Raw genomic sequence first — 25,855 nt, forward strand, 5'->3', positions numbered from 1 at the left:
TGCACTTCGACAAGTTTCGCGGCGCGTCTTGGGGATGCTGAATAATTTATGACGGTGTATAGGATGATGGTAATTTTTTTGGAAAATTTGCGATAGCTCTCGACGACCCATAGCGTGGTTTGAACGAGGAGTTGTTTCGAGACCGCGGGTGTATCTTTTAATTTCCGCGCGAGCGAAACGGACACGTCGAACGCGCGTGGATGGATAGAAATTCCACGCGCCTCGAGAAGATATGGAGTACGAATTGGGACAGGTGGACAGAACGGAATGGCTGGGCAAGTTGTTTTTTTTTCTGTTCGACGAGCTGGCCAAAAAAAAAAACAACTCGATCCCCCCTTCCTTCCCGTTCATCGAACGTGCTCGTCGACACTTTTGTTTCTACTATGTTTCCATTTATTTCTGTATACGACAGCAGACTGTACGTTCTGCTCCGTCTCATCAAGTAACAAGAAAAAAAAAAGAACGAAAAAAATTAATACTTCCTCTTTATCGTCGTACCGCCTAATAAATCGCTGTACAATTACAACTCGACACGCTTTCGATATATGAAAAAAGAAAACAAAAAAGAGAAACGAAGAACCAAAAAGGAAAAAAAAAAATAAAGAGAGAGAAAATAAAGTGAAACACACGCCGCTGTTCCCTTTCGCCTACAACTCACACAGACACGCGCGCGTGCTGAACCTTTTCTCTTCTTCCCCTTAGAATCTCTGCCCTTAAGTTACGCTGACCGCAGCCTTAGTCTTAAGTAACGATTTCGAAACACCGTTTTACAATCAGAATCTCTCCCACCCACTCATTTCTACGTATCCCATTCACTCTTCCATCCAGTGCTCCGACCGACTGCTCTATAAAGTACACAATAACAGCATTCTAAGCTCAATTTTGATCGGCGTTACAGAAGCCCGATAGTTGACGCGCCTGACGAATCTCTCTCACCCCGATCGATCGCAATTCGACTGTGAAACCGTGAGTTGTCCTCAACGCGTTCGACGCGCCATCGATTTTACATTTGATCGTGTCCCTTCTCGGTTAAGTACACGAGTGAAACGGGTACGAGATCCAACGATGGACTTCTCTGATGGAGAAAAAAAGTACGCTGGCCTGGCGAACGTTGGAACACCTCGTTGATCGTTGGCTCGAACAGGTTGTATCGTCGCTGCGATGGCGAACGCGTCGCTTTCGATCGCGTCTCGGGGTAAATTAAGTACTCTTGGGTCGACCGCGTCGTTGAACGCTCGATTGAGATCGCGACGGTTTCTCGAGGCGCGTCGAACAGGGATTCCGAGACGGCTGAATTCGAGAAGACGATAGAGAGACGAATTAGAGAATGTATCGGGGAAATACTCTTCGATGTTCGCGTGTCGCACGCGGTCGCTTCTGCCGGCAAGCCTCGAGGGTGGCCGACGGAATCTTAGCGCTAAGTATACGAAGTATGAAGGCACAAGTTCGGAGAAAGTATCTGCCGCGAAGTTCGACCACAGAAATCCGACCGCCGGATGGATGTGCCCTTTGCTCGCGAACGGAACGCGCCTCGTGGAACGTACGATTAATTTTCAACCCTTTAACAGTGCACTCATCACCGTCTCTTCTCCACGATCGATAACAGCGAACGCTGATTGTTTCTTAAATTGCGATCCACACCCTCCGACGATCCTCTGTCCCCTTTCCTCTCTTCTCAATCGAATTCTGTTAATCGAACACGGAGCACGCGGTTGCTAAGGCACGGATTGCGAACGATTTTGATTATGGTTCGCCCTGTAGACGCGACTGACTCGTCCTCTCGTCGAAAGAGTCCAGTTGAGAGACAGGGTGGCGAGAAGGGTGAATCTTGCAAGCGTAAGGGCGGCAGAGGATGGTAGAGAGGGACGTTCGTACATTTTTCGTCTAGTCGGGGTTAGAACCGCGCGTGGTGCATCGTTTTCTGGAACACCTGTCGGTCGTAACTCGTCTCGATCGGCGATGATCGATCCGCGAGTCGGCTCGCCTCTCCTTGATTCGACTCGCGTGGCCGTCGACGACAGGCCGTAAGCATTGTCGAGATACGCGTGAAAAAAAGACGGAAAAGGGGACGTCGATCCGAAGAAAAACGAGCTACGAGAGATATGGAGAGATGTTCTCGCTCGTCCAGCCGATAGAGCGGCTTCCGGTCCCGTGGCGCGCGTTCCTCCCCGTTGGCGACCTCCCCTTCCGACCGCGAGACGCGCGAACCGGCGGAGAGAAGAGCGAGCACCGTGAAAACGCGAGCGTTTCGACGTCTACTATAATATGAACGAGGAAAATATCGACGAGATAGCTAATTAATATTCAAGTTCGCTACGAACAAGATCCTCCTCCTCGCGCGACGGCCACCCCCTCTGGCTCGACGAAAACGGGTCCTCTCGCCTGGAGGGGCGCCGCGCGGGGAGGTTGAGAAAATACGCATAAATAAAACCGCGAGGAAACTATCGTTTAAACGAAGTCTATGAAAAAAGTTGGAGCAGGGTTTAGGGCGGGGTTGACGGTGGCCAGCTGAGAAGACGACTCGCTGGTGTTCATCCATTTGTGTTCGCCCCGCGTGCTCGACACGCCGCGACGGAAGGCCATCATGCTACGTTCCGTCGTGTCCGGGCCCAGTTTCAGGCCCGAGGGAATGGCGTCGATGGGACGCGACTCCTTTTTTATTCCATCGCGGCCTCCTGGAGAGCGTGCAGGTGAGCGTACAGCCCGTCCGCTGCGATCAGATCGTCGTGAGTGCCCATCTCCGCGACAGTGCCCTTCTCCAGCACGCAGATTACATCGGCGTTTCGAATGGTGGCCAAACGATGGGCGATGGTGATGCAGGTTCTGCCCTCCATCGCTTTGTCCAGAGCCGCTTGCACTACCTGCGGCAGAGAAACATTTCACGGATAATCGAGCGATTTCACGGTATTTTCTATCTCGACGAGGCGTACGAGTTAAATCGGTGGATCCACCGCGAGGGAACGAGATGCCATCCGAGCTGCCCTCGTTAAACAGGTAACGCGGTCGATCTAATTTCCGCGCGAACAATCGTTGCGACGAAACGAAGAACGGGTCCGCCAGTAAGCAGCCACAGAACAATAATTGCCGTGAAATTCGTTGCCCGCGGACGAGCCGCTTCCCGTACGCGTGTGCAACAATCGAGAGCGCCCTCGAACCGCCCCCGACTATTTTCGATTGTTACCACAGATAATGGTATTGCGTTGCGTCCTCTCGATTGTCACCGATTTCGAGAGGACCGCCAGTGCCAACGAGCAGACTAGAATAATCGATCTTCGTGCCGCGGAGAATTAAGCGTCGGACAGGGGGTGGTCGCACGAGAGCCACCCCCTGACGCACCGTCCGTCGCACGCGATCCACGCGCGCTGTGGACTAAGTAAAATGACAGAAAAATGGAACCGTGGACGAGTCGGAGAGATGTTTGTCAGGTAAAGTTTATCTGTTTCTCGTGGATGCGTCTGTCCGCTGGGGATGGTGGTTTTAAAATATTCAAATCGCTCAGGGAGAAAGCGCGGAAGGAGATATAATTCCGCGTAACGCGATACGTTAGTCGAGGCAACGTTACGATCGGTGGCCGTGCTCGTAAACATATGAATTTTAATCGCCAAGAATTACCATATAAAGTGTATCTGTTACATTATATAATGTGGGAGGTGGGGACGAGGGGATGGGACGGTGTACATTTTTTCGTCGGCTTCAGTCCTCGCGCTTTTTGTTCGTGCTGTTCATTAAAATCCATCAGGAGCCATTAATATTCATCAAACGGTGCGCTGGCAACGCCACCGCTGGTTTACATTGCCGATCGCCCTGTGTGCTATTCGCAGACTTTCCTAATATTCGCCTAGCAAACATTTCGTTACGCCACTTTGCCAGACGAGCGTATCGAAAAATCTGTGCGTCGAACTTCTATCAATTTAACGATATCGAATGATCGTACTGGAATCTAATTAATCGGTGCAACGGGAATTGCGAAGCAGACCCTCGAGTAAATTCCAGGATAAATTAGAACGTCTGCGAGGCTCGTGTCGCGTACAAATCTTCCAAGAAGAAAAAAGTATCACCGACGCGTCTCGAGAGGCGAGTTTACGAGCCGTTTCGCTATCCAGGGAATTGCGGCGACGGACGATTCACATTTTCAAAGGCCATTAAATCGATTGGCCGGTCGAAGCTCTCGCGAGAACGCTGGCGAACATTCCCGCTGCGACGATTTTCAATTGAACCGAAAACCGCGTCTAATCGCTCGTCCTCGATGTCCTAGAAAACCTGGGAATCCTCGCGCGAAATAATCGCGGGACGCGACAAGAAAAAGCGTTCGTTACGAGGCTGTTAATTGGTCGCGAGGATGGAACAATGGGGTGGCGAGGCTGGGACGCGAGGCTTTTGTCCTTGAGAGAATTCTTCGCACTTCTTCAGCGCCTCGAGAGAGAGAGGATGGTTGGTCATTTTTTCCACTGGCTTTCTGCCTCTGTCCACGACGAAAAAGACGGCTCCACCGCGTATTATGTTACTGAATGCACGCCGCGTCTGTCTCACCCCGATTTCACGACCCATTTTCGCCACTGCCCGCGGTGTTTCTCGACGATATTTCTCGACCGCGCGTAAGAAAAAGTAGGGAAGCGCGTGCTCACCTGTTCGCTCTGAGTATCAAGGGCGGATGTGGCCTCGTCCAGCAGCAAGATTCGAGGATTCCTTACCAAAGCACGCGCTATGGCGATTCGCTGCTTCTGTCCTCCGGACAGCTGCGTGCCCTTACTTCCTAACCTAGTATCGTACCCCTGAAAACAAAATTAAAACACATTTGTTTCCTCGAGACGACTTCAAAGGAACCCTGATCGAGCCTCGTACGTGGAGGATTCCACTCACTAGTGGTAGAGAGCTGACGAAACTGTGTATGTTCGACTTCTTCGCGGCCTCGATGATCTCCTCCATCCCCACGACCCTGAAGTTGTCGCCGTAGGCGATGTTCTCCGCGATCGTTCTGTCGAACAGCACTGGTTCCTGGCCGACGACGCCCAGCTGTGATCTCAGATTGCGTAACGACACCGAGGAGATGTCGCGACGGTCCATGGTCACCGTGCCGGAAATCGGGTCGTAGAGACGTTGCAGCAATTGGATGCAGGTGGACTTGCCGCAACCACTCTGGCCGACCAACGCGACCATCTGGCCGGGTTTCACGATCAAATTCAGACCTTGCAGGATGGACATTTCGGGCCTGGTGGGGTAATGGAACTCGACTTTCGAGAATTGAATCAAGCCGTCCGCCTTCTGCAAAATTATTCGTAGAAATCGCGTCACTTATTTGGCTGCTTCTCGTCAGGCTTGTACATTTGAACGCGATCGACGAACGATCGACGTTTAAGCGGCATAAGTCGCGGTAACAACGTTCGTTCGAATCGCTTTATCAACCGGCTGGTAATTGGAGATGCATAGTCGGAAAACCCGATCAAACGCAGCTCCACTGCTACGAGCGTAATTAACGCGATCCACCGGAGGCAATCCCATCAGCGCGTCATAAATTTGACGCTTCGCTAAACAGTCGTAATGGAAACGTCAGAGTGGCGCCAGGCTCACGCGGAGCCGTGGAATCTTCGATTATATAACGCGAAATACGAAACGAGCAGTTAAATTAAGCGTCAATCGTGTCTCGTCGTCTCGCGATAAGATCGGTTTCTGATAACCAACAGCGATCTATTTAAAACTCCCCGTCGATCTTACGTAATCAAATAAATCAACGCTGGTGAATGGTTCGCTCACCCAATCGAGATCTTTGTTCTCCGAACCCGGTGGCGAGGTGATCTCTGGGACTCTATCCAGCAGCTGGAATATCCTTCCGGCGGAGATCTTGGCGGTGTTGAAGTTGGGAGCGAATGCGAGAGCCTGTCCCAACATCCACGATCCAAATATCAACGCCTCCGACACTTTGATCACGTCCTGATAACTGAGACCTTCCGTCGCGACCAACGCGCCGCCATAGTAAAGACTCAAAGCGTAGCCGAAGAATGGCGTGGTCTGACCGCACGAGAACACCAGACCTCTCAGCCTGTTCCTGATCCTCGTCGCCTTGGCCACGTGATCCAGCTCGACGCAGTAACGCTGCAAGAAGGCCTCCTCTTTCCCAAGACTAGCCACCGTGCGAATGTTCGAGATCGCCTCTATGGCGATCCTCGTGGCCGCCTCCATTTTCTTCTTCTCCTGCAACCCTTGCCCGCTCATCACCCTCGCCTCGAAGAACACCGCGCCCAACACCAACGGTATCGAGACTACCGAGACCAGCGTCATCTTCCAAGTGTAGTACATGGACAACCCTATGCCGAGGACCAAAGTGGAGAGAGCCTGAAGAATGGCGCCAACGCGAGTTCCGGTTGCACCCTGGACAGCGCCAGCGTCGGATGACAGCCTGGCGCAAAGAGCGCCCACGCTGTGGTTGTCCTCGTCGTACCAGCCCATCTCTTGCCTCAGCATCGCGGCGAACGCCATCTTCCTGATCCTCGTGGTCATGCGAACGCCAGCCAAACCGAACATGTACATCTGCAGGAACGTGCCCACTCCTGTCACCACGCCGACGATCAGGAACAGAATGGAGAAGTTTACGGTTTCGCGGCGAACCTCGTCGGCATCCTGAAGACCCAGCACGTAGTAGACCTCGCCAAATAGAACGGCGAACGCTGGGAACGAGGCGCCCACCATGGCTGCTGCCAGACACCCTGAAATATAGAAATTTGCATTGACGAATTGATCTTGCGAGCTTTTAGAAATCGAATGATACTGAGAGGGGCGTCGAGGAGGTTTGAGGTGAACGGAGGAACCAAGGTGGACGAGAAACGAGTCAATTGTATACCGATCAGGTTGAATGGCCATTCCGGTTTGTTGAGCCCGAATATCCTCATCATTGGCGCGTCGTACGCTTTCTCGTGCTCTTCCAGCTGATTCTCGGAGGTGTCCGATGCGCCAGCCAGCGACAATCGATGGGAGTGCATCGAGAGAGTGGAGAATTGCCTCTTCATCGGCGGCTTCTGCTTTGGTATGGCCGCGGTCACCGTTTTCGCCGCTGACGCCGTCGCTTTCGCTGCAAATTCGATAAACACCAACGCGTAACATTGCGTGCCTTGCACCAACCAAGGAATAGAAATCTCTGCTTTCTTTCCATACTGAATAAATTTCTCTCGTCTCGAGCATAAATTACCTCTCGCGGTAGCACTTGCGTCCGCTGAGACCAGTCCGTAGTAATGTTTCCCAAGCGCGAGCAATTCCTCGTGCGTGCCCTGCTCCACCACCTGGCCCTCTTTTATAAACACTATCCTGTCGGCGTTCGTGATGGTCGACAGCCTGTGAGTGACGACGATCGTCGTTCTGCCCTTCGAGGCCGCGTCCAGAGCCCTCTGCACCGTCGCCTCGCTGTGAAGGTCCAAAGCTGAGGTGGCTTCGTCCAACAGAAGAATGGCAGGCCGTTTCACCAGAGCTCGAGCGATCGCGATCCTCTGCTTCTGTCCACCGGACATCTGCGATCCCCTCTCTCCCACGGGGCTGTCGTAGGCCTGGAGAACCAATATCATTCTTTTTTTTTTTTTTATTCCAATTCGTTGACAGTTACAAAACGGGGCCAGCTTCTGTACGCGTGGTTTCGAATAACGATTATTTAATTAACGATACCACGATCCTCGTGTACGCGCGACCCTGTCGCGATTTAATAAATTTACGAGGAACAGCACTTTGCGTTGCGTAGACTGTGGCGCGATTTTAACGATCGCCACACAGGTATTTTCGATGGGGACAATAAAATCTTGGGGGATTGTAAATCAACGATATTCCACGCACGATCTGTCAAAGGTCGCAGCTTGTATCCGCGACGTCGTATTCAATTCCGCGTACACGCGTTCGCGGTCGTAATCAATGGGCGACGCTCGCATAATCCAGGCCGTTCCTCCATCAGCGCTCGCGTATTAAACCCGCGGCCAGTTTGCCCGGTGTAAAATTTCACGAGCGCGATCGCGGTCCACCGTTCCGTAAAATAAACCGCGCGATGCCCACCATAAACTGGGGAACGTCTGGTCCACTTGTTTCCGCCGATCGTTACGGCGCCAAAACGCTCGATGCACCCGGGCGAAGGGTCGAGCAGACGCGCGCGCGCGCGGGGACGCAGGACGGATCGTCATCGTTGAATTCATCCGTCGATAATTCGATGGCGAACGCCTCGTAATCGTTCACCAGCCCCTAATCTGGGATATACCGATATTTGCCTCGTCGCGATTCCGAAACCGCCACGTTTTATCGTCCGTTTGCGCGCGTATTTCGCGGCTCGTCGCTCGTACCTGAGGATCGTCGTTGCCCACTCGTTAAAATACATCGAGGATTTAACGAGTCGAACGCGTCGGACGTCGAAAGAATCCTCGATGGACCGTCGAATCAATCGAGCGGCGTCCGTCGCGTTTCAGCGTCGTTGCGACGAGGATGGAGAGTCCGCTGGTGGTGAACGAGGACGAGAACGGGCGCGGAATAAGAGAAAAGGTTCGCGGCTCACTCACCTCGGTCAGTTTGTTGATGAAGTCGTGGGCGTTCGCTTCCTTCGCCGCTTTGATCATCTCCTCCTCGGTAATACTGTCATTTCCGTACCGGATATTCTCCCGTATCGTTGTGTCAAAGAGCACCGGTTCCTGCCCGACCACGCCTATATGCGAACGGAGCCATTGTACGTTCAGCTTCGATATGTCCACGCCGTCCAATAAAACCTGCGCCCAAACGGGGAAAGAATTCCCTTTGAGACGGGGGATGATCAGAGACGGGGTAGCCCCGCGCTGTCTAACCTGATCGATTCCATTAGCGAACGATGCGATAGACGATCTTTTTTTTCTTTTTTTTTTCTTATAGAGAGACATAAAGAACGGAGGCTGGACAATTAAAGTCTCGAGGCTGAAGGATAAATTTCTAACGTCGAATCGTAAAAATGGAGAACCGTTGGCAAGGGTTGTCTTATCGACGGCAGTCGCGCGATTACGCGGAAGATGTAAGCGCGAAGGGGTCGAAGGAGCTTCGAGGCCCGAATGTACTGCGTAATATTTTCGACGGGTAGAAACTGCGACGGATGCAAAACAGGAGGCTCGTAAAAGTTTTACTACTGACGAGAGAAAACGACTCGCCCTACTTCGTCGCGAGAGCAAACGCTTCAAACTTGTTCCGTAAAATGATCGTCGTCAGCTCGCTGGTACAGATGTAATAATGGAATATTCACGGCCTTGGATATTGTTAACCCCACCGGTGATAAGTAAATTCGTCAGCAGCAGTCTGAATCCAGCAGGATTCCCGGGGTTATTCTACAGCGGGAGAAAAATCGCGAGCTTCTCGCTGAATCCAAAATTGCGCCCTGCGAACTGTTGTTGCCCTGTAGTATTTAACTCGAAACGAATCGTGAAACTTGAAAAGGGCACAGGAACGTTGGTCAAATATTCACGCTGGGTTATTAACCGTGCTCGTTGCGCAACGAGGGTACAAAAATATGGCAAACTCTCCCTCTCTCTCTCTCTCTCTCTCTCTCTGTCGCGATTAAATAAATAACTCGCAAATAGACAAACGCTTGGTAACCAAGGAAATTTGACAATACCGTCGCGAAACGTGAAACCGCGTTAAAAAACATGTTTCAACGCCAGGTATAAATCCGCGAATTATTATTATTATTATCGCATCGTTAATGCAGGGAACCAAGGTAGCAGCGCGTTGGAGTTCTTTATATTAACAAGAGGGAACCGGATACAGGCGAGCCTGTTGTTAACGAGACCCGGCAGCGTTTCGAATTTCAACACTTTTACGATATAATTCCACGCGGGGATACGAATTATTTAAAAAACCGTGCAAACAGCACGCGAAATTAGACGAGAGACAGCAGCAGGTCTCACGGCCCACTTGCCTGGCCCTTCACAGGATCGTAGAGACGTTGGATGAGCTGCAGACAGGTGCTCTTCCCGCAACCGGACCCGCCAACGAGCGCCACGGTCTCGCCTCGATTGATCTTCAGGTTCAAGCCCTGCAACACCTTCACGTCCTTCCTGGCCGGGTACTGGAAGTGCACGTTCTTGAACTCGATCTCGCCAGTGACCGATGGAAGCCTCTGGCCCTCTTTGCTCAGGCTGTCGATCGCTGGCTGGCGATCGAGCACCTGGAAAATGGCCGCCGCTGAGCCACGGGCCACGGCGAACGCCTCGAGGTGAGGCGACGTCAGACCCATGTTCTGAGCGCCGGCTAACACGCCGAAGAACACGATCACGAGTACCGCTGGAGTGTACTCCTTCACCTCCTTTGGTCTGTCCTCCAGGATCAACTGGACACCGTACCTAAGAGGGGGGAACGCGATCGCCATTGTTAAAGGAACAAGGTTCAAACGTTTCAACCGAACTTACCAAAACGCGACGGCGTAGCTGATGTATATGATGAACCACATAACACCACCGCCAACGCCTGACCACATTCCACGTCTGATCCCAGTCTTCTCAGCGGGTACCAACTTCTCCGCGTATCTGTCCACCTCCTTCTGTTCTCCATTGAACGCGATCACCGTCCTGATGGCGCCCAACACTTCCTCCGCGACGTTTCCTGCTTGCCCGTAAGCGTTCAACTCCAGAGCCGTCAACGAGCTCTGAACCTTCGCCACGACGGCGGTGGCTATCACGATGATCGGCGCGCAACTTAGCACCACCAAGGTCAACTTCCAACCGTATATGAAGGATATCACGATGGAGGAGATGAACGAGACCATCAGATAGGTGAACACGCCCAGCTTCTCGCCTATGCCGTCCTTCATCTTGTCCAAGTCCCTGGAAACGAACGCGAGCATTTCAGGTAGGCGTATGCTACGATACTTCGCGCTTTTGCCAGAATCTCGAGCGTTCGACAATAACAGGACGAAAATAACACGCGTCGCGGGCAACCATTCAGCGAGTTAATCCGCTGGTGCGTGTTATCCTTCGAAAGTGAGATGCGAGAGCCACCTTTGATTGAACCAGGGACGATTATTGGGTTTTAGTTGTCGGTTCTAATAGGACGAACGGAAGTGAACAGTCAAAGGTGATCTCGCGTACACTCCGAAATTAGAATCTAACGATACGAATATAGACGATTCTAGCGTATTATTTTAAAGCACGGTACTTGTTATCGTATACGCCGAGGAAATGTCAAGGTGAGCAGTCGTAGTCGCTCACGTTTCATCTAAAATTATTCCATGGATTCATATATCGCGTCGGGTACAGCGATTCCGGTCGCTATAGCCGAATTAAAGTGGGTCGCGGCTGGTATGGCGGCATAGCCGCGATGCCGTCGAATATTCCTGAAAAACGTTCTGGCGCGACGTCAGGATTTACCGACGTTACCCGGCCAGCCGACACTTCCGGGTGATTACACAGCATTTAGAGTACAATAACACGTACCCACGATCATCGCGTAATCGCTCTAAGCTCAGAACCAATATTGCCTCTAGCCGTGGCGAACAGCTTCGCCACGAGTCCCCCTACCTCTGATCACGAAACGATTACGAAACGGTTTCTTTTCTCTCGTAACGCGAGATAATGGAACGGAAACGGCAACGACGCGAGTCAGCGTTCTGACGAACGACCGCGAAACGATTTACGAGCGCAGATAAAATTGCCCACCGGATCGTTTCTGATTAGCGCTCGTTGCTGCGATCCTCTGTGGTTCAGGAAACTTACCCGCGAGCAGGGAATGGCGCAAGTAGGATTTACGTAATTGCCATTATAAATGCAGACCAACGGGACGAGCCAAAGTGTTTCTAATGCCAGTCGATCTTTTAAGTGGGCCGCGAATATACCTGTATCAGAACGCTATATTTACGACAGCGTTCATTGTCTACCGGATGATTCGAGACGACGCGAGCCACCCTCGCAGCCGCCTCTCGCTGTCCACTCGCGAACCGGAAACGCGGCTGCCCGGCTGAATGCGTGTCCGTCTGAACTTTATGGTGTCGTAATTAACGGGACCAGCGTCACACCGTCGACCGAGTGTTCTCGTCTTGAAATAAACAAATTGCGCAACGACACCGCTCTACTAACGACGGTTGCTTAATTGCCTCGTTATGACCCGCCACCCATGACTTTTCGATAATTATCCTGGCCCTCTGAACGCTGCGTCGCGGGTCGACTGCGAGGGGCAGAACGACGGTGACAGTCCGTGTATCGCGCGAGAATTTCGAGTTTCGCGTGCGGCCACCTGTTGATGAGCGGATCTCGTCCCCTGAACTTTGCTCCTCTCGCTTCCCTCGTCCTATATACCCGCGCCGCGACGCGTTTACATCCGCAGACGCGCGGCTAGATCGAAGCTACGATATTCCTCTTAAAGCCGCATCACCGTGAGAAAATACGGCTACTTAAGCGTCTCTGAGATACCGTCTGAAGCGGTGGAAACGTATTCGCTGCTCGGACAGCTTCCTCGAGAGGCGTCGAATAAATCGACGCGTCGAGCAGTTGGTGCTCGTCGAACGAGCTCGTGAATCTCGACTTCATTTCACTCTAGGACACTTAAATTCTCGATACTTACTCGGTCATCCTGCTGGCGAAGTTCGTCGACGTGTTGATGTCGTACCACGTCATGTCCTGCCTGAGAACGGCGCGCAGGAACATCTTGCGGACACGGACGATCTGTCTGGAGGCGGCGATGTTCAGCAAGTCGACCGTGAACACGGCAAAGAAGAACTGGAGGGTGGACAGCGCCGCTGAGGACACTCCAAACGCCACTGAGTCGTCGTAAAGCGCGTCCATCCTTTCTTGATAAGTAACGTTGGGTCCCCTGCGATCGAGACGTTCGTCAACTCTCGTATATCGATCGTTTCAAGCTTCATCGATGCTCGATAAACGATATTTAAAATCGCGACACGTATTCTACGAGCGCGCGAAGCATTCGCGAGAATTCTTCGCTGGTACAGAGTCTCTTCCGGCGAGATACGCCCACGCAGTCGAACTAGAGGAAACCAGACGCGGTTATATCGAACGCGACGATCTATTCTCTCGTCAGCTGGATCGCGTCGGAGTGGACCGTGCACCAGCCTGTCTCGAAGTCGCGCTAAAAATACGACAGGGCCCGGAAAAGTATCAGCGGACGCGTCTAACACTTACAAGACCTTCCCACCGCCGAACCATTTCATGATGAGCGTCGGCGTGCTCGTCTGGTTCACCATGTTGCGATCGACCAGCAACGTGGTGAATTCACCGTACTGGATCGTCGAGACGGGGATGCAGAGGCCTGTCAGTGTCCCCATGATCAGGCCGCCGAATACCAGCATCAGCTCCCCGCATGTTGCAAATCGAAACTGCGAACAAAGGTCCAGGAAACGTTCGAATCGAATCGCCAGTTACCATCGAAGTCGACGTCGACGTTAATCGTCGTCGTGCGCGGACCACGAGAGCCACGCGGAATTCCGCGTCGTCGACGGAGCAATTTGTCGCTGAACTAGTCGAAAATTTCAGAAACATATTTCCCGGGGGTGATTTAGTGCCGGGCAACTTGTGCCTTTCCGGGAGATTTAACCCAGGGAAAATTAATGCCGGCCTAACGGTGATTAATGGTCGGATATCTGACTAGTTCTAAACAAAAACAGGCAGCATCGATCGGCGGGACCGCGCTCGTTAAGTTTGTCAAAGACAAAGGGCGTCGATGGCCGCGGCTGTTCTACCCCGTTGGCGGAAGATGGATCCCGCAGTTACGAATCGGGACCAGTCCGTCGATATTTCAACGGTACCGGATGTTTAACGGGTTGTTCGAGTTATATTCGTCAAAACGATTTTCTTCTTTTTTTTTGGAGTCACTTTTCAACACTTTTGAACGACGTCGAAGGGATTACTTACGAGCTTGAAGTAAGGCACTGGCGGCAAAGTTTCAGTCGGCGCAGCCGGCTTGTCCTCCTCCTTCGTTTGTGGTGGCACGAATTCACTGCGGACACAAAGTGATAGGGAATTTAATCGAGGGATAGAGGAATCTTCTGCGATGGTTTTCGATGCCTCGTCTCATTGCATTCTCGCGTTCTGCTACTGCGCGCGTAGCAGCATGGATCGAGTGTTGTCGAAGAGTACTTCCGGGTACGAGAGGATACGAATCGATCGCTACGAATTAGCAGAGAAACTTGAGAGCTACGAGGCTCCAAATAGGAAACGTACTGTCCGGAAGTATTCTTGACGGGTATACTTGGTACGATTAAGAAATTTGATAAACTTTATACGATTCTTCCAGTCTCTAGGACGAACAGAGTCGACAATCATTCAATTATTCCCATAATTCTCTGCAAGCATCCTGAATCCCATATATATTTATACATTTTTTGCTATCTAACGATTATTTCACGTTCGATCTGTAAGAATTATATTCGTACATTGGCTTTCCATTCTCTTGTAGCATATACTCGGTTTCCTCTTTATCCTTCTCCGCATCTTTGACCGTGTCTGAAATAAAATATACATGGTACCGTACACACAACATCCTGCGACAATATTTTCGTACGCGGCAGCAGGGGTAGCCTTAAACGTGCGATCGTCCCCCGTATTCCACCTGCCGCGGGACCGCGATTTATCCGTCGTCTTTCAGACAACGGCGCGGGGTCGCTTAAAATATTCTTTACGCGGCTCTTTAAAGTTATACATCCAAAGCGTCGCTTATAGAACGTGGCTGGATTATTAAACGGTTGATTTAAAGATGACTGGCGTGCAATAAATTTGCGGAACGAGTGACGTTCACGATCGTAACGCGCGTAGATAAACAAGCGATAACGATCGTCGAGCGTTTCCTGGTTCGCGGATGGAAGAAATCGAGCGGCGAAACCGACCACGAAAGTCGATTTCCACCAGAGGATCATTTGATGGTAGTATTTAAAAACCAACAGCACTCTAAGTGGTCCGACCAGCAAATGGAACTTCCGTATCGAAGAAATAAAGAGCTTCCTCGATCGAGCCGCTATGACAAATGGCCCCTGATCGATAAATCGAAACGACCCTCTCTTAACCCATCGACCACGCGACGTGAAACGATGTTCCACCTGCGATAACGATCGCTGCTATCTCTCAAAGGCCACGCGTGTCATCCCCAAAGGTGCTCTCTCAGAGGCGCCGCGAAGCCACCCCTTTCGCCGCTACCGGAAGATTCATCCGCGTCGTTCTCGAGAATCGAAATGAACGAGTCAGTTGGCGCGTTACGTCGCACGCGTCCATAAATCAAGCTGGTGCGCCGCGTAAATCGTCTGTTCGCGGATCACAACGAGGACGCACGCTGTCGAGGGAAAAACGAAGTTCCCGTCGCGACGGCTCGTAGAACTGCCGGACTTCCGGCAAGTCCGGGGCCTTCCCGCGGGGGCCTCCATTAGGCGGCGTAATTGCTGTTCGAAACTTCCTGCGACGAATCTACGATCGACATTTTATACGACGAAGCGCGGAGGGGGAGGATTGCGAGCCGCCTCACGGACGAATTTACCCCCTGGTGCACGGGACGCGTTCCACGAATTCGAGCGGCCAACTTCTCCCCTCGATCCTCGGATTATTCGTGGAAGACGCCGCGCGATTGTGAGAACCGTGTCGATTAGTTTACACGCTGGCGAAGGGCGCTACGATATTATGAATCGTGACGCGAGATTAGAAAGCGGAGGGCAAGTAGCGACGCGGATGATTAAGGGTGGAGAACGCTAGCGTGGTAAAATTGTTAAGACCCGCCGTGGTGAGAGACGAGGTGAAACAGGGAGACGTAACGAGGAGATAGTAAGAGTGATATACATAGTTGTACGAAGAGGAAGTGACAGCTTCCAACACCCTTATAGACACCCCCTAAACGGTCCTCTGAAAGGCTGGCGTCAGCTGGGTTACGACACAATCGCTTATGGCGTCAAACTGTCAGTGACGAGCCGTTTTGAAGGGTACGAAGAAAGTTTGCGAGCCACAAGGGATGGAACACTCGACTATCGCGAACGCTGCGCCCTTACGTTCAACAATTAAAGGGTCCACAGCTGATTGTTTAACACGAGCCAACTTCGTACCGATTTTCGAACGATTTTTTTATGCACCCGCGGTTTTCTTTCTCCCGCGGGAGGTGCTCGCGGAGCGCAAGTTTCCAAGGAGTATTAATCTCGCTCGGTTTCGATCCATCCGTCAAGATGAACGATTATTTCCCGGCGCGCACCGAGTTCCGCTGAATTATCGCGCGCGAAAACTCCGCGAACTATCCATCCGAGAAAAATTTGCACGCGCCTCCGCCGTGTCCGTAGTTCTCCGTCATCTGTCGCCGTTCGAGCCGATCAATCTCCCAACTTCGCCGCGTACGATGCGCAAATTCCCCGGCAACTCCCCGAAGAAACGCGACGACCCGTCCGTGAACGCCATTTTAATTCCTCCCGGCGATCATCCGTGCAATTTAAACCGTTTAACAATTAATCACGAGCGATTAAGCGCGGGCATTAAACGGGATATTGCCGATAATTGAAAAGAACGAACGGTTTAATAATCCAGCAACCGCGGATTTCGCGAAATCTCGACGATTATTGGCCCGCGATCGATCATCGACGATCGAGCGTCCGCAGCGCGAGCGGTCGAGTTCGAATAGAAAGAGAGGGGAAAATTGCAAATCGCAATTTCTCATCTCATCGATCACAAACATTATAACCATCGATCAGCGAGGGATAAGCTCGCCACTTGCACCCCGCCGCCCGCTCGCCCCCAGCTATTGTGCAGACGCGAAGTTCCTCGGAAAGTTCAGCCGCTGGTAGTGTAAATTAATTTCCCCGCGCGGCGGAGTGCTTTGGTATCGAACACTCGTGAGTGTAGGGGAGAGAAAGAATCGCGTAACTCGCGATAAAGGCTACGGAAGCAACAGGGATTCGTCGCTATTGAGTTTCGAGTTACTTACACTTCAAGAATATTTTTTCCTGGCGGTGAGAATTTGTTTTGGGGGGTTCCATTTCCATACCCTGCGCCTTCTCGCGCGGATTTGCTGTCCACTGATAAATTCGCCGTGTCATCGCGCATTCTTAATTAACAACTCTGCAATCAAACCAGAAAGTAATCAGTATTAACGCAATCTGCAAAGGCACTCGATAACGATTCTATAAATCCACGCGATCGATCCACTCGCGGATCAGTCACAGTCTCTCTCTCTCTTTCGTCCCGCTGCCAAGTCTAATTAACAAAATCACGCTCGCCAAAGCTGCGCGGAGGCACGGAAATCGATTCGAACGGAGCTACGCCGTTCGATTCAATCGGACCCCATCAGCCGACGCGTTCCAAGCGTGATGTTTGCAAAACTCGCTGGCAACACCCCCTCGCGTCGTTTCGCCCCTCGCGTACGCGTATCGCCTCGTTTCGATACGTCACGCTCGTACACGGAGGCCCTTCGAGATCGCAACGAACCGGGAACAATGGAACGATGGCGTCAGGCGTCGTTGAGAATGGAGAGAAAAAAAGAAAAATCGAGAGGAAAAAAAAAAGGTAGCCGCGCAGCCTTGCGGGTTCGCGATAAATTAAGCCCCGTCTGACGTTTTGATTGTCGCCTCGCGGCCCCTGTATTTGTTGCGGTCGGTATTTGTGCCAGCCGATCCATTGTCGCAGCCCGATCTGTAACAACCGCGCGCGTTCCGCCGTCCGACGCGCCGGCTTTGCGCAAACTGCAATTAGCAACGATAATCCAGAGACAACAAACTCTATTTACCCCGGTCATTATCCACTGTATCATACGTTTACCGTGCAGGATATCCAATCTAAGCGATGATTACAAACTGCGCTAATCCGTGTTAATTAATCGATTGACCGACGGGACTCGACGATTACGTCTGCTTCGGGGACAGGGTTTCGCCGCGTCACGATTACATCGACGATTAAAACCTTCGTCGGACAATATTAGAACTGGTTGTTGTGTAGTTGACGATGCTTCTTCTTTTTTCAACTTTCGAAGGGGGAGAGAACTTTTCTTTCTCTCAGAGCTACGCGATATGTGAGGGTTGAACTTAAGGGATGCGAGATAAGGAGGATCGCGATGAACATCTTTAGCGCTGGGACGTGGTTCTACCTAAATTCTTCACTGTTCAACAGGCTGCGACGAGGTGTAAAACGATAATTTCGAACTAGCCACTGTCTTCTATCGCTAGCTCGTAAAATCGAGTAGAACTCCGGAGCTTTCTTTGGATACCTAATTCAGCGAGCAAAAGTTTCTCCGAATATTTTTCTTGTCATTAATACGAGAAGATCCTCGCGCAAGTGGAGCGAAAGGAATGGCGAAGTTCGCGATTTCTTGCAGAGACAGGAACGTGTGTCTGCAGGACGTTTGAAAGCGTGAAAAGCTTTCGGAAGAAAAATTGAAAGCGGCGATTCGACCCAGCCAAGATTGGAATCACGGATCGAGCGTGGGCCGCGAAACTTGGCCGGAACTACGCAATTGGAACCGCGACAAACCGTTAACGTTCAACAACTGCAATTTGCAACTCGCGTCGCGCATCGCGCGAACTTTCTTGCGTGTAATCGCTGGCCTAATTGCCGCGCGAACGACGCGGTAAAAACGGCCAGGTCGTTAGATCGCGTTGCGAGACAGGGGGTCCTTAATCGTAGAACCAGAGCAGAGTCGTTTCGCTGACTTTTTCGAGAGAGAGAGGATCGCTTTTAAGGGATGAAACGCGGACGCCCTTAATCGCGCGAAGAAATAGATCTCCCGGTACTGCGAGACGAATTAAATCGAGATGATTTGATCAGACCCGGTGCTTTAATTTATACGACGCGCACCCTTGAATTAGTGGGTGTAATTCGATTAATGGGAGGCATGTGCGATCTCTCAAGACACCTTGCGTCCGTCGCGCTCCGCCTTCTTCTCGATGCACCGACGATAGATAGTCGAGGCGAGCCGTAATGAACATCGAAGGCACTTTAAACGAGGCTCCGTCGGGCAAACGAGAGGAAGCCACTGGCGAGAAAGGGGGGTGGAAAAAAGGAGCTGGCACCTTTTATTTTTTATTCCCACCGGTCGTATCTCTCATTAATTTTGCTCTTTGATCAAGCGTTCCTTTGTTATATTGTCCCGCCTTTCATCAACGAATCGCAGGGGGTGTTGCCGCGCCATCGGTAACTAGAAGTAACGACGCGTCGCTGTATCGATGTCTGAGACCCTCGCTCATTGCCTCGTCCCTCGATTCTTCATCTTCTCCACTTTATCAATTTCGAGATATTCACGAAACTTGTTTCACAACGATACTCGAGTCTATCGACTGCCAACAGTCTCCAATATTTTCCAATTCGATCATACGCGGTCCTGGTATCCGACGGAAGAGCAAAACCGGAAATGGAGCTTTTATTAGCGAGGTCTGTTGCCGCTCTCGAAGCCAGATTCGAGACGCTATCAGTAATGAAAGGCCAAGAGAAATCAATAAGAAGGGCAATCTCGAATTACCCTGTTTCGTTTGATCGAGAGCTCGACGATTTCGTTCGTCCTTCGATCCAATAACTCCATGGATCAGGTACAGGCGATTCGATTCTCCCTGCGTTAGCCTCTCGAACGACAGTTTATAAAAATTTCCCGTTCGTTACAGGATCGATGCAACGATAAATTGTCCCTGAAGATGCACGGCCTCTCCCGTGTCTGGGACTCTTTTTCGCGGCTCGTAAATCATCGACGAGATCGCGGGACCGGAAGTCGAGCGGAAGGACCCGCCAACGAGATACGGAGACGCATTTGCACCGTTTTGTCATCCAGCTCGGAAGCCTGCGCCTCGACTATCTACTAACCAGGCTGGAAAAACACGTCTTTCTCTTCCAACCCCTCGAACATGCTTTAAATAATAGCACCCCTTGGATCTCGAATAATTTTCTTCGAATGGTAGCAAGCAAATGTCTTTTAATCTCTCTGAAATTACGGCAGCACGTCGTTGGGAACGAATTTCGGCGCGGAAAACAATCGCGGAGAAGTTGGTCGCGCTAATGTATTCCAGGTATCGTTCCCAGCCCTTTATCTTCCCCCTTACCCAGCGCTCCGCGCGGCGGTAAACTTCGTCAGGGCCGTGTTCCGGCGGTGAAAAATCGCGGCTAATGGGAAAAATTGCTAAAGTTACAGGGAAAGTTCGGTGGGCGACTTTCGTCGTACATCGCGGCACCTTTCGCAATCGCGAAACTCCATTAAGCTCGAAAACTAATTTTCAACGGTGGCCTCCCAACGGCGGAAGCGTCGCGTAATCCTCCAGCGAACCGCGGCGTACATTTTTTTCCCCCTCCACCCCCCCATCCGCGTTATAGAATCTTTCGAAATCCTCGGCAGAACGATAAATAGCTACCCCAGGCGATTTATCGCCGCTGTGATGTAATTTCGCCGGCCGTTTCTTCGCCACCGTCGACGTTCAGATGAAACGATTCCGACGCGAAAATTTCCGCGTGTAATCTCTCCATAATTCCTACGAATATAGCTTCTGTTTTGTTTGACTCATCTCTGTTGGCACGGCTCTCCCTCGAATCGTCAGCACACAAAGTTGCACAAACACACGCTCCATGTTTCATCAGGGTCTTTATCGTTTGATATCTCCTCGTTTCGGCTCTGTCACCGTTATCGATACTCCTCCGACCTTGTACACGTTACGCAATGTAATGAATGTTCTGGAGAACAATAAATGGATAACTAGGCGAGCCAGAGAGGAACGAGTAGCGCTTGGTCCGGGGAAATGGATGGAGAAACACGCTGGCTCTTATTTAGGTGAATAACCTTTACTCGAAAGGAATTCCAGGGTGGAATATATCCGTCGAGAGACAGGCAGATATAGCGCGAGGCACGCCAGCTTCCACTGTGCGTCTGACCACAGACCGTCCGCTTCTCCTTACGCTCTTTACTACCTTCTACCCAATTCGCGCCATTTCCTTCACACCAATGGTAACCTCTTCATTTCCGTTCGACGTTCTCCGCTATAAACGTCGATTCAGTCGCGATAAACGTGATTATCGCTGGCTCAATTAACAACTCGCCAGGAATCGTTTCTGACTAGTGGCGAACAGCAGACGCGCGACTTTTCAACGGGCAGGTCTTTTTCCGCGAGCGTGGAGAACGCGAATTAAAAGCTGCGAGATCCCTCGGCTGTCCCGAGTTCTAATTAAAGCAATTTCGCGCGATCCACCTCGGCCGCACCCGCGCCCTTCGAGATTCGTTAAGTCCGACAAATTAATTCCCACCGCGTTTTCAAACGGTCTATTTTCGCGGGCCCGCGACCGGACGCTCCGCCAGAACGTTCGAACGGTACCGCCTCGCTCGTTCGCCGCGATTTTCAACCGCGTTTCCGGACCACGCTCGGCCATTACCACCGCGAGAATAGCTCCTACGGGATTTCAGACTGAATTTTTTCCTCGACCCCGTTCCAGCAGCCAGCGACAAATGTTTGAACTAACTTCCTATTCGAAATGGAACAGTTTCCGTTCGAATCGCTCCGTTCCTCCCCTGAAGGGCCTGGATCCTTCGCTTTTAAAACCAAGGGAATTATCGTTTACGAGGTTCGCGTTTTTTCAAAATTCCATTCGAACCAAGTCTCTACGATTCGAATATTGAAATCGTCTCTCGAACAGAGGGATGAATTCAGAATGGAATGTAGAGGGTGTAAATCGTCGCTTAGAAGGTCGGTACTGGGAACAGGAACGATTTGATCGCTCGCGCGGTCGAGCGGCTTGTTTTCTCTGCCCGTCTGGCTTCAATATTTAATTCGAGGGATCGAATCGAGCAGCGCGGTGGACTTCGATTGTCATTTATGAGATTCGCGTTCAGAGCATCGGCGATTTTATCGTCCGGCTTATTTTCCTGGACCGTGCGATCCGAATATTTCGCTTGGCTCGACCGTGTTGTTAGAAGGGATTTATTTCGAGTATACCTCGTTGTTAACGATCCGAATTACGCGTTCGCGCGGCCTCCTTCTCGCTCTCAGTCGATGCCCACCAGCCGTGCACCGACCAATTCGATAATCGACCGACGGCTAACTTTAGACGTTCCGAAACAGCGCGCTCTCCCTCGCGCGTCTTACACCCTGCTGCGAAACAAAAACTGGATCGCGATTCAGAGCGAGCTCTGAATAAATCGCGATTAAATCGATCGAGAAGCGTCGCCTCCAAACGAAGCGACTGCAAGAAGTCGATCGTTTGCCCAATTACAGAATCACTCGAAGCCAGAGGCAACTTTTGCGTCGGCTGATTTTACGTAACGCGCGTCCCTTCGACTCCTCTAAACTTGAAATTGTCAATTCGACTCCACGAAAGACACTCCCCGCGACACTATCGCTGTTAAAAATATCCCTGACTCGGTTATTTCCGCCTATCTCCAGATTCTCCCTGAACGATAACGCTCTCGCGCGAGCTTTGAACTTGGCTGCGACGTTTTATCTCGCGCAGAATTCGAATCTCAGCGAACTGCGATGCAATCGGGACAACTCATCTCTCTCTCTTTCTCTCTCTTCTATGCACGAAGCGGACAGAAGATATAAACACGCGTTTATATTAGGCTAGATTCGACGGCCTATTCTCGGAATAGCCTAGCCGAATGGTCGCGTCGAGCCGCGAGCGTACGAGCGAAGAAGCGAAGGGAACGTTCGCGTTTTGGACAGGCGAGAGAGGACGCGTATTATTCGCGGATCGTCTGGCGGTATTTTTACGTACACGCGACCCGAGGTCCACGTGCGACGATCGAAACGCTAAATACACGAAGGACCCTGACAGACGAGTCCGTCTGCAACCTTGGACGAGTCTGGCCAGCGCCGCCCACCTCTTTGCCAACTCGACTTGTCTGCTTCTTCGACGTTGGCAGAAACCAGCGCGCCTCGTCTTCTCGCTTCATCGACCGCGGTTAGACCCGAAATATCGCGCGATAATGGCGGAGATGCCTCTTGGTGGAGCATTTTTTCTCTGTTTTTTTCGTCGCGAGATCGACCAATCCGAGGCTCCACCGTTTCAAGCGAGAGACGCGGCGCTGGTCGTTGCCAAGAAGCGCCAAGAAGCGCGATCACGAGGGAAGCTAGTCCAGAGGAAGCGTAGGAATAGGACAGCCAGTCACGAGGCGACTGGATTAATTGATAACCACTCGAAACGATGAATGATATCTGGGTGACATCGTTATCGTGACGCGATTCAGTTTATCCCCAGGAGATGCTATCTTCGCGGCTCGACGGAGAGACACCCTGATCGATCGAGGTTTCACGGTTCTCAAAGGAGAAATTTGTCTGATTACCATTATTCACGCGTACAGCGTACACGTTACGAGAGTATAACAACCAGGGGAGAGGACTTTCCAGCGTTGTTTTCTATCCGTACGGAAAATACAAAGGACAAACGTTCCTTCTCGACGTCCCGCGGAGCGAGAACGCAAACACGCGGTTTGTTTGCAGCCGTCTCGTTGCGCCGCGATCCCGGCGATTCAGCACGGAGACGTCCCTTTTCAGAAACGGAAACAAATCCGGACAGAGGGTGGGCGCGCGAGGCCGTTCGTTCGCGTATCGCCGCGTTCGTTTCACGGTTAGATGGACGAGATCGATGAGCCGTCGATACATCGTGTCGTGGATGAATCTGCCGTTTGATAGCCGCGCCAGCTAGCCGCGATGCAACTCCACCGATTACTACACCGGAAAATACGAGCACCTCGTCGCAATTTTTTCCATCGCTCAGACTTTGGTTGGAAATTAAAACAGGGGAGAGGGTTCGTTTCCCGCGCGGTCCAACCGATCCGATCGAGACGCGAGTTAAAAGGATTTCGTGTGCTGACTGCGATTCGCTCGATCCACATCTGGAGGAACCAACGCCATTGCGAAGAGCCTCGAAATCGAGGAGGACATCGTTGCAACATTCTTGTTAACTCGCGTATAATGCGAGGATTCCAGCCAATGACTTTCACGGATCTAATCGAGCATGTTATACGCTTTTCACCGAACTGGCGTTTCTTTAATGCGCCACTTCAGAGTCAGATAAGAATCTGGGAATTTTGGAAAATCGTCGCGCTGATTAATTAAACGATACCGTAGAGAAATAAATCTGTTATATAACAGTGTACACAAAGACGATCTGCCGTCTTTACTTTTCCTCGAAAACGATCAATCTCTTCAAAAAAAAAATTCTAACGCAATTTCTAATCGATTTTAGCTTTCGGAAGATTTTCGTGTCGCGTCGAATAGTCCCGTGTTACTCTCAACCACGTAAGTTTTGTCGATCGCATCCAATTTCGCCTAGTTTCATCCGATCCGCGGTACCACAATAAAAAACGAGCAAAAGGGAGAGAGAGAGAGAGAGAGAAAGAAGAAAACGAAGAGAAATAGAGGGAAACGAAGCCAAAAACGCGAAAACCCCACGGATCACGTGGGACGATAATTGGATAGAGGGGGGTGGAAGGGTGAGAGCACGTTTCAGGAGAAATTCCGAATCATTAGAATTCACGCGGGGAGACGGGAATCCCGCGTAACAAAGAAGATTAAAGCGGGCCAGGGATCTTGTCAGCGGGCAGAGGGGTGTTGGAAAGAGAGGGTGGCGGCTGACAATCCTTTGCGCAACAGCTGCCGCTAACTATCCGCGGCTCGTCGACCGTCCAATCCTGTTACGGGAGTTTCCAGTTTAACGCTGTTACGCGAATCAACACAAAACGTCGCCACGAAAATCACCGCTCGTGCCTCGCCCCGTCCCTGTGGACCGCCGCCCGTGAATTTCACCGCCGGAAGTAACGAGCTTCCGAGCCGTCCGGATACGCCTTATCCTTTGATCGTTACGAATCGAATCTCGCCCCTCGCCCTTCCTCTGACAGTTTCTTACGTTCGTATTTCCATCCTCGCGTGCAAGTGAAACACGATTATACGTAAAACTGTTCGATTGATCGTTTTCGATTTTTCTAATGATTTAGCAAGAGAATGTAACGAATACCCTTCGCAACCATCGCGTCCCAATGTCGGACTAAACGCAGATACGAAGAGCAAACATTTGCATTTCGTTGTTACTCGTATAATAGGCAGATACGATCCGACGCGACGTTCGATGATCAGTAACAGTCGCCTGGTCCGATTGAAATCGTTCAGGTGGGGTCCGCGATAACGCGGCGCTCGTTTCGACCAGCAGATCGGTATCGCGTTGATAAGAAGCTGGTTACATATTCGATGTTAACGACGTTACCGGTCCACGATAAATCATTCGCGGAACGGATGCGTTTATTGACACGGCGTCTCGAGCGTTGGTACACGCAGCGCTGGGAAACGATCGAGCAACGGCGTGATCGGTGGTGCAATCGCGTGGCGCATCATCCGCGTGATAACAGAGAATCGCCTCTGTTTACTCGCGAACGATACCAGAGAGAGAGAGAGAGAGAGGCAGAGAGAGGACGAATGTGTATCTAATCGATTCACCGATCCCAGCTTACAGTCATAAAGTTAGCGATACGTTTCTCGTCTATGCAATCGACGACTCGTTATTAATTGCCAACTCGCGCACTCGATCGTATCGCGGCTGGGGAACACCGAAAAATTATCTAACAACCTTACGATCGACGAAAGGCCAGCCGATTTCGATCGACGTCGCGAAAAGGTGGAAGGGACCTGTTATCATTGCTGTTACAAATTTGCCGTCTCTATTGACAAACACCAAAGAGTGTTTGTACATACGCGAGGACGTCAACAGATCTTTACGATCGCGTCGAAGATAATGGCGGAGATTCGCGAGGCGTTGATAACGCGACGCCGTTATCTGAGCCGCGTCGAACCGTCAATGGGCATTTTGAATACGATCAGAAAAGGAGTAAATCCGCGCGGTAATTAATTTCTCGTGAGTCACAAATCCGAAAAGCCTCGGCAACAATAGCCAGTGGTAGGTAAAAAATCGGAATCCCCAGATGGATTTAGCAGGCACGTATTAGGTGCGTGAAAATCGGT

General features: G+C 51.2%; 1 protein-coding gene across 4 annotated transcripts in view; it reads right to left on the reverse strand.

Annotated features, from left to right (window-relative positions):
* Nucleotides 1-695: 695 nt before the first annotated feature.
* Nucleotides 696-25,855, reverse strand: part of Mdr49 (Multi drug resistance 49) — a 38,628-nt gene continuing 13,468 nt past the window's right edge. For 2 of the 4 annotated variants that reach the window (XM_076904347.1, XM_076904348.1), the window contains 14 exons: nucleotides 16,870-17,003; nucleotides 14,357-14,426; nucleotides 13,836-13,920; nucleotides 13,107-13,300; nucleotides 12,532-12,780; nucleotides 10,386-10,799; nucleotides 9,896-10,319; nucleotides 8,520-8,723; nucleotides 7,181-7,532; nucleotides 6,836-7,063; nucleotides 5,752-6,701; nucleotides 4,861-5,262; nucleotides 4,626-4,772; nucleotides 696-2,861 (listed from right to left, as the gene is read on the reverse strand). In XM_076904347.1, coding sequence (XP_076760462.1) covers nucleotides 2,658-2,861; nucleotides 4,626-4,772; nucleotides 4,861-5,262; nucleotides 5,752-6,701; nucleotides 6,836-7,063; nucleotides 7,181-7,532; nucleotides 8,520-8,723; nucleotides 9,896-10,319; nucleotides 10,386-10,799; nucleotides 12,532-12,780; nucleotides 13,107-13,300; nucleotides 13,836-13,920; nucleotides 14,357-14,426; nucleotides 16,870-16,981 — 4,035 coding nt within the window. In that variant the 5' untranslated portion in view covers nucleotides 16,982-17,003 and the 3' untranslated portion in view covers nucleotides 696-2,657. The remainder of the gene's footprint in view (nucleotides 2,862-4,625; nucleotides 4,773-4,860; nucleotides 5,263-5,751; nucleotides 6,702-6,835; nucleotides 7,064-7,180; nucleotides 7,533-8,519; nucleotides 8,724-9,895; nucleotides 10,320-10,385; nucleotides 10,800-12,531; nucleotides 12,781-13,106; nucleotides 13,301-13,835; nucleotides 13,921-14,356; nucleotides 14,427-16,869; nucleotides 17,004-25,855) is intronic. The other 2 variants (XM_076904349.1, XM_076904350.1) reach the window with 1 other exon arrangement.

The sequence above is a fragment of the Xylocopa sonorina genome, chromosome 11, assembly GCF_050948175.1.
Source record: "Xylocopa sonorina isolate GNS202 chromosome 11, iyXylSono1_principal, whole genome shotgun sequence".
NCBI lineage: Eukaryota > Metazoa > Arthropoda > Insecta > Hymenoptera > Apidae > Xylocopa > Xylocopa sonorina.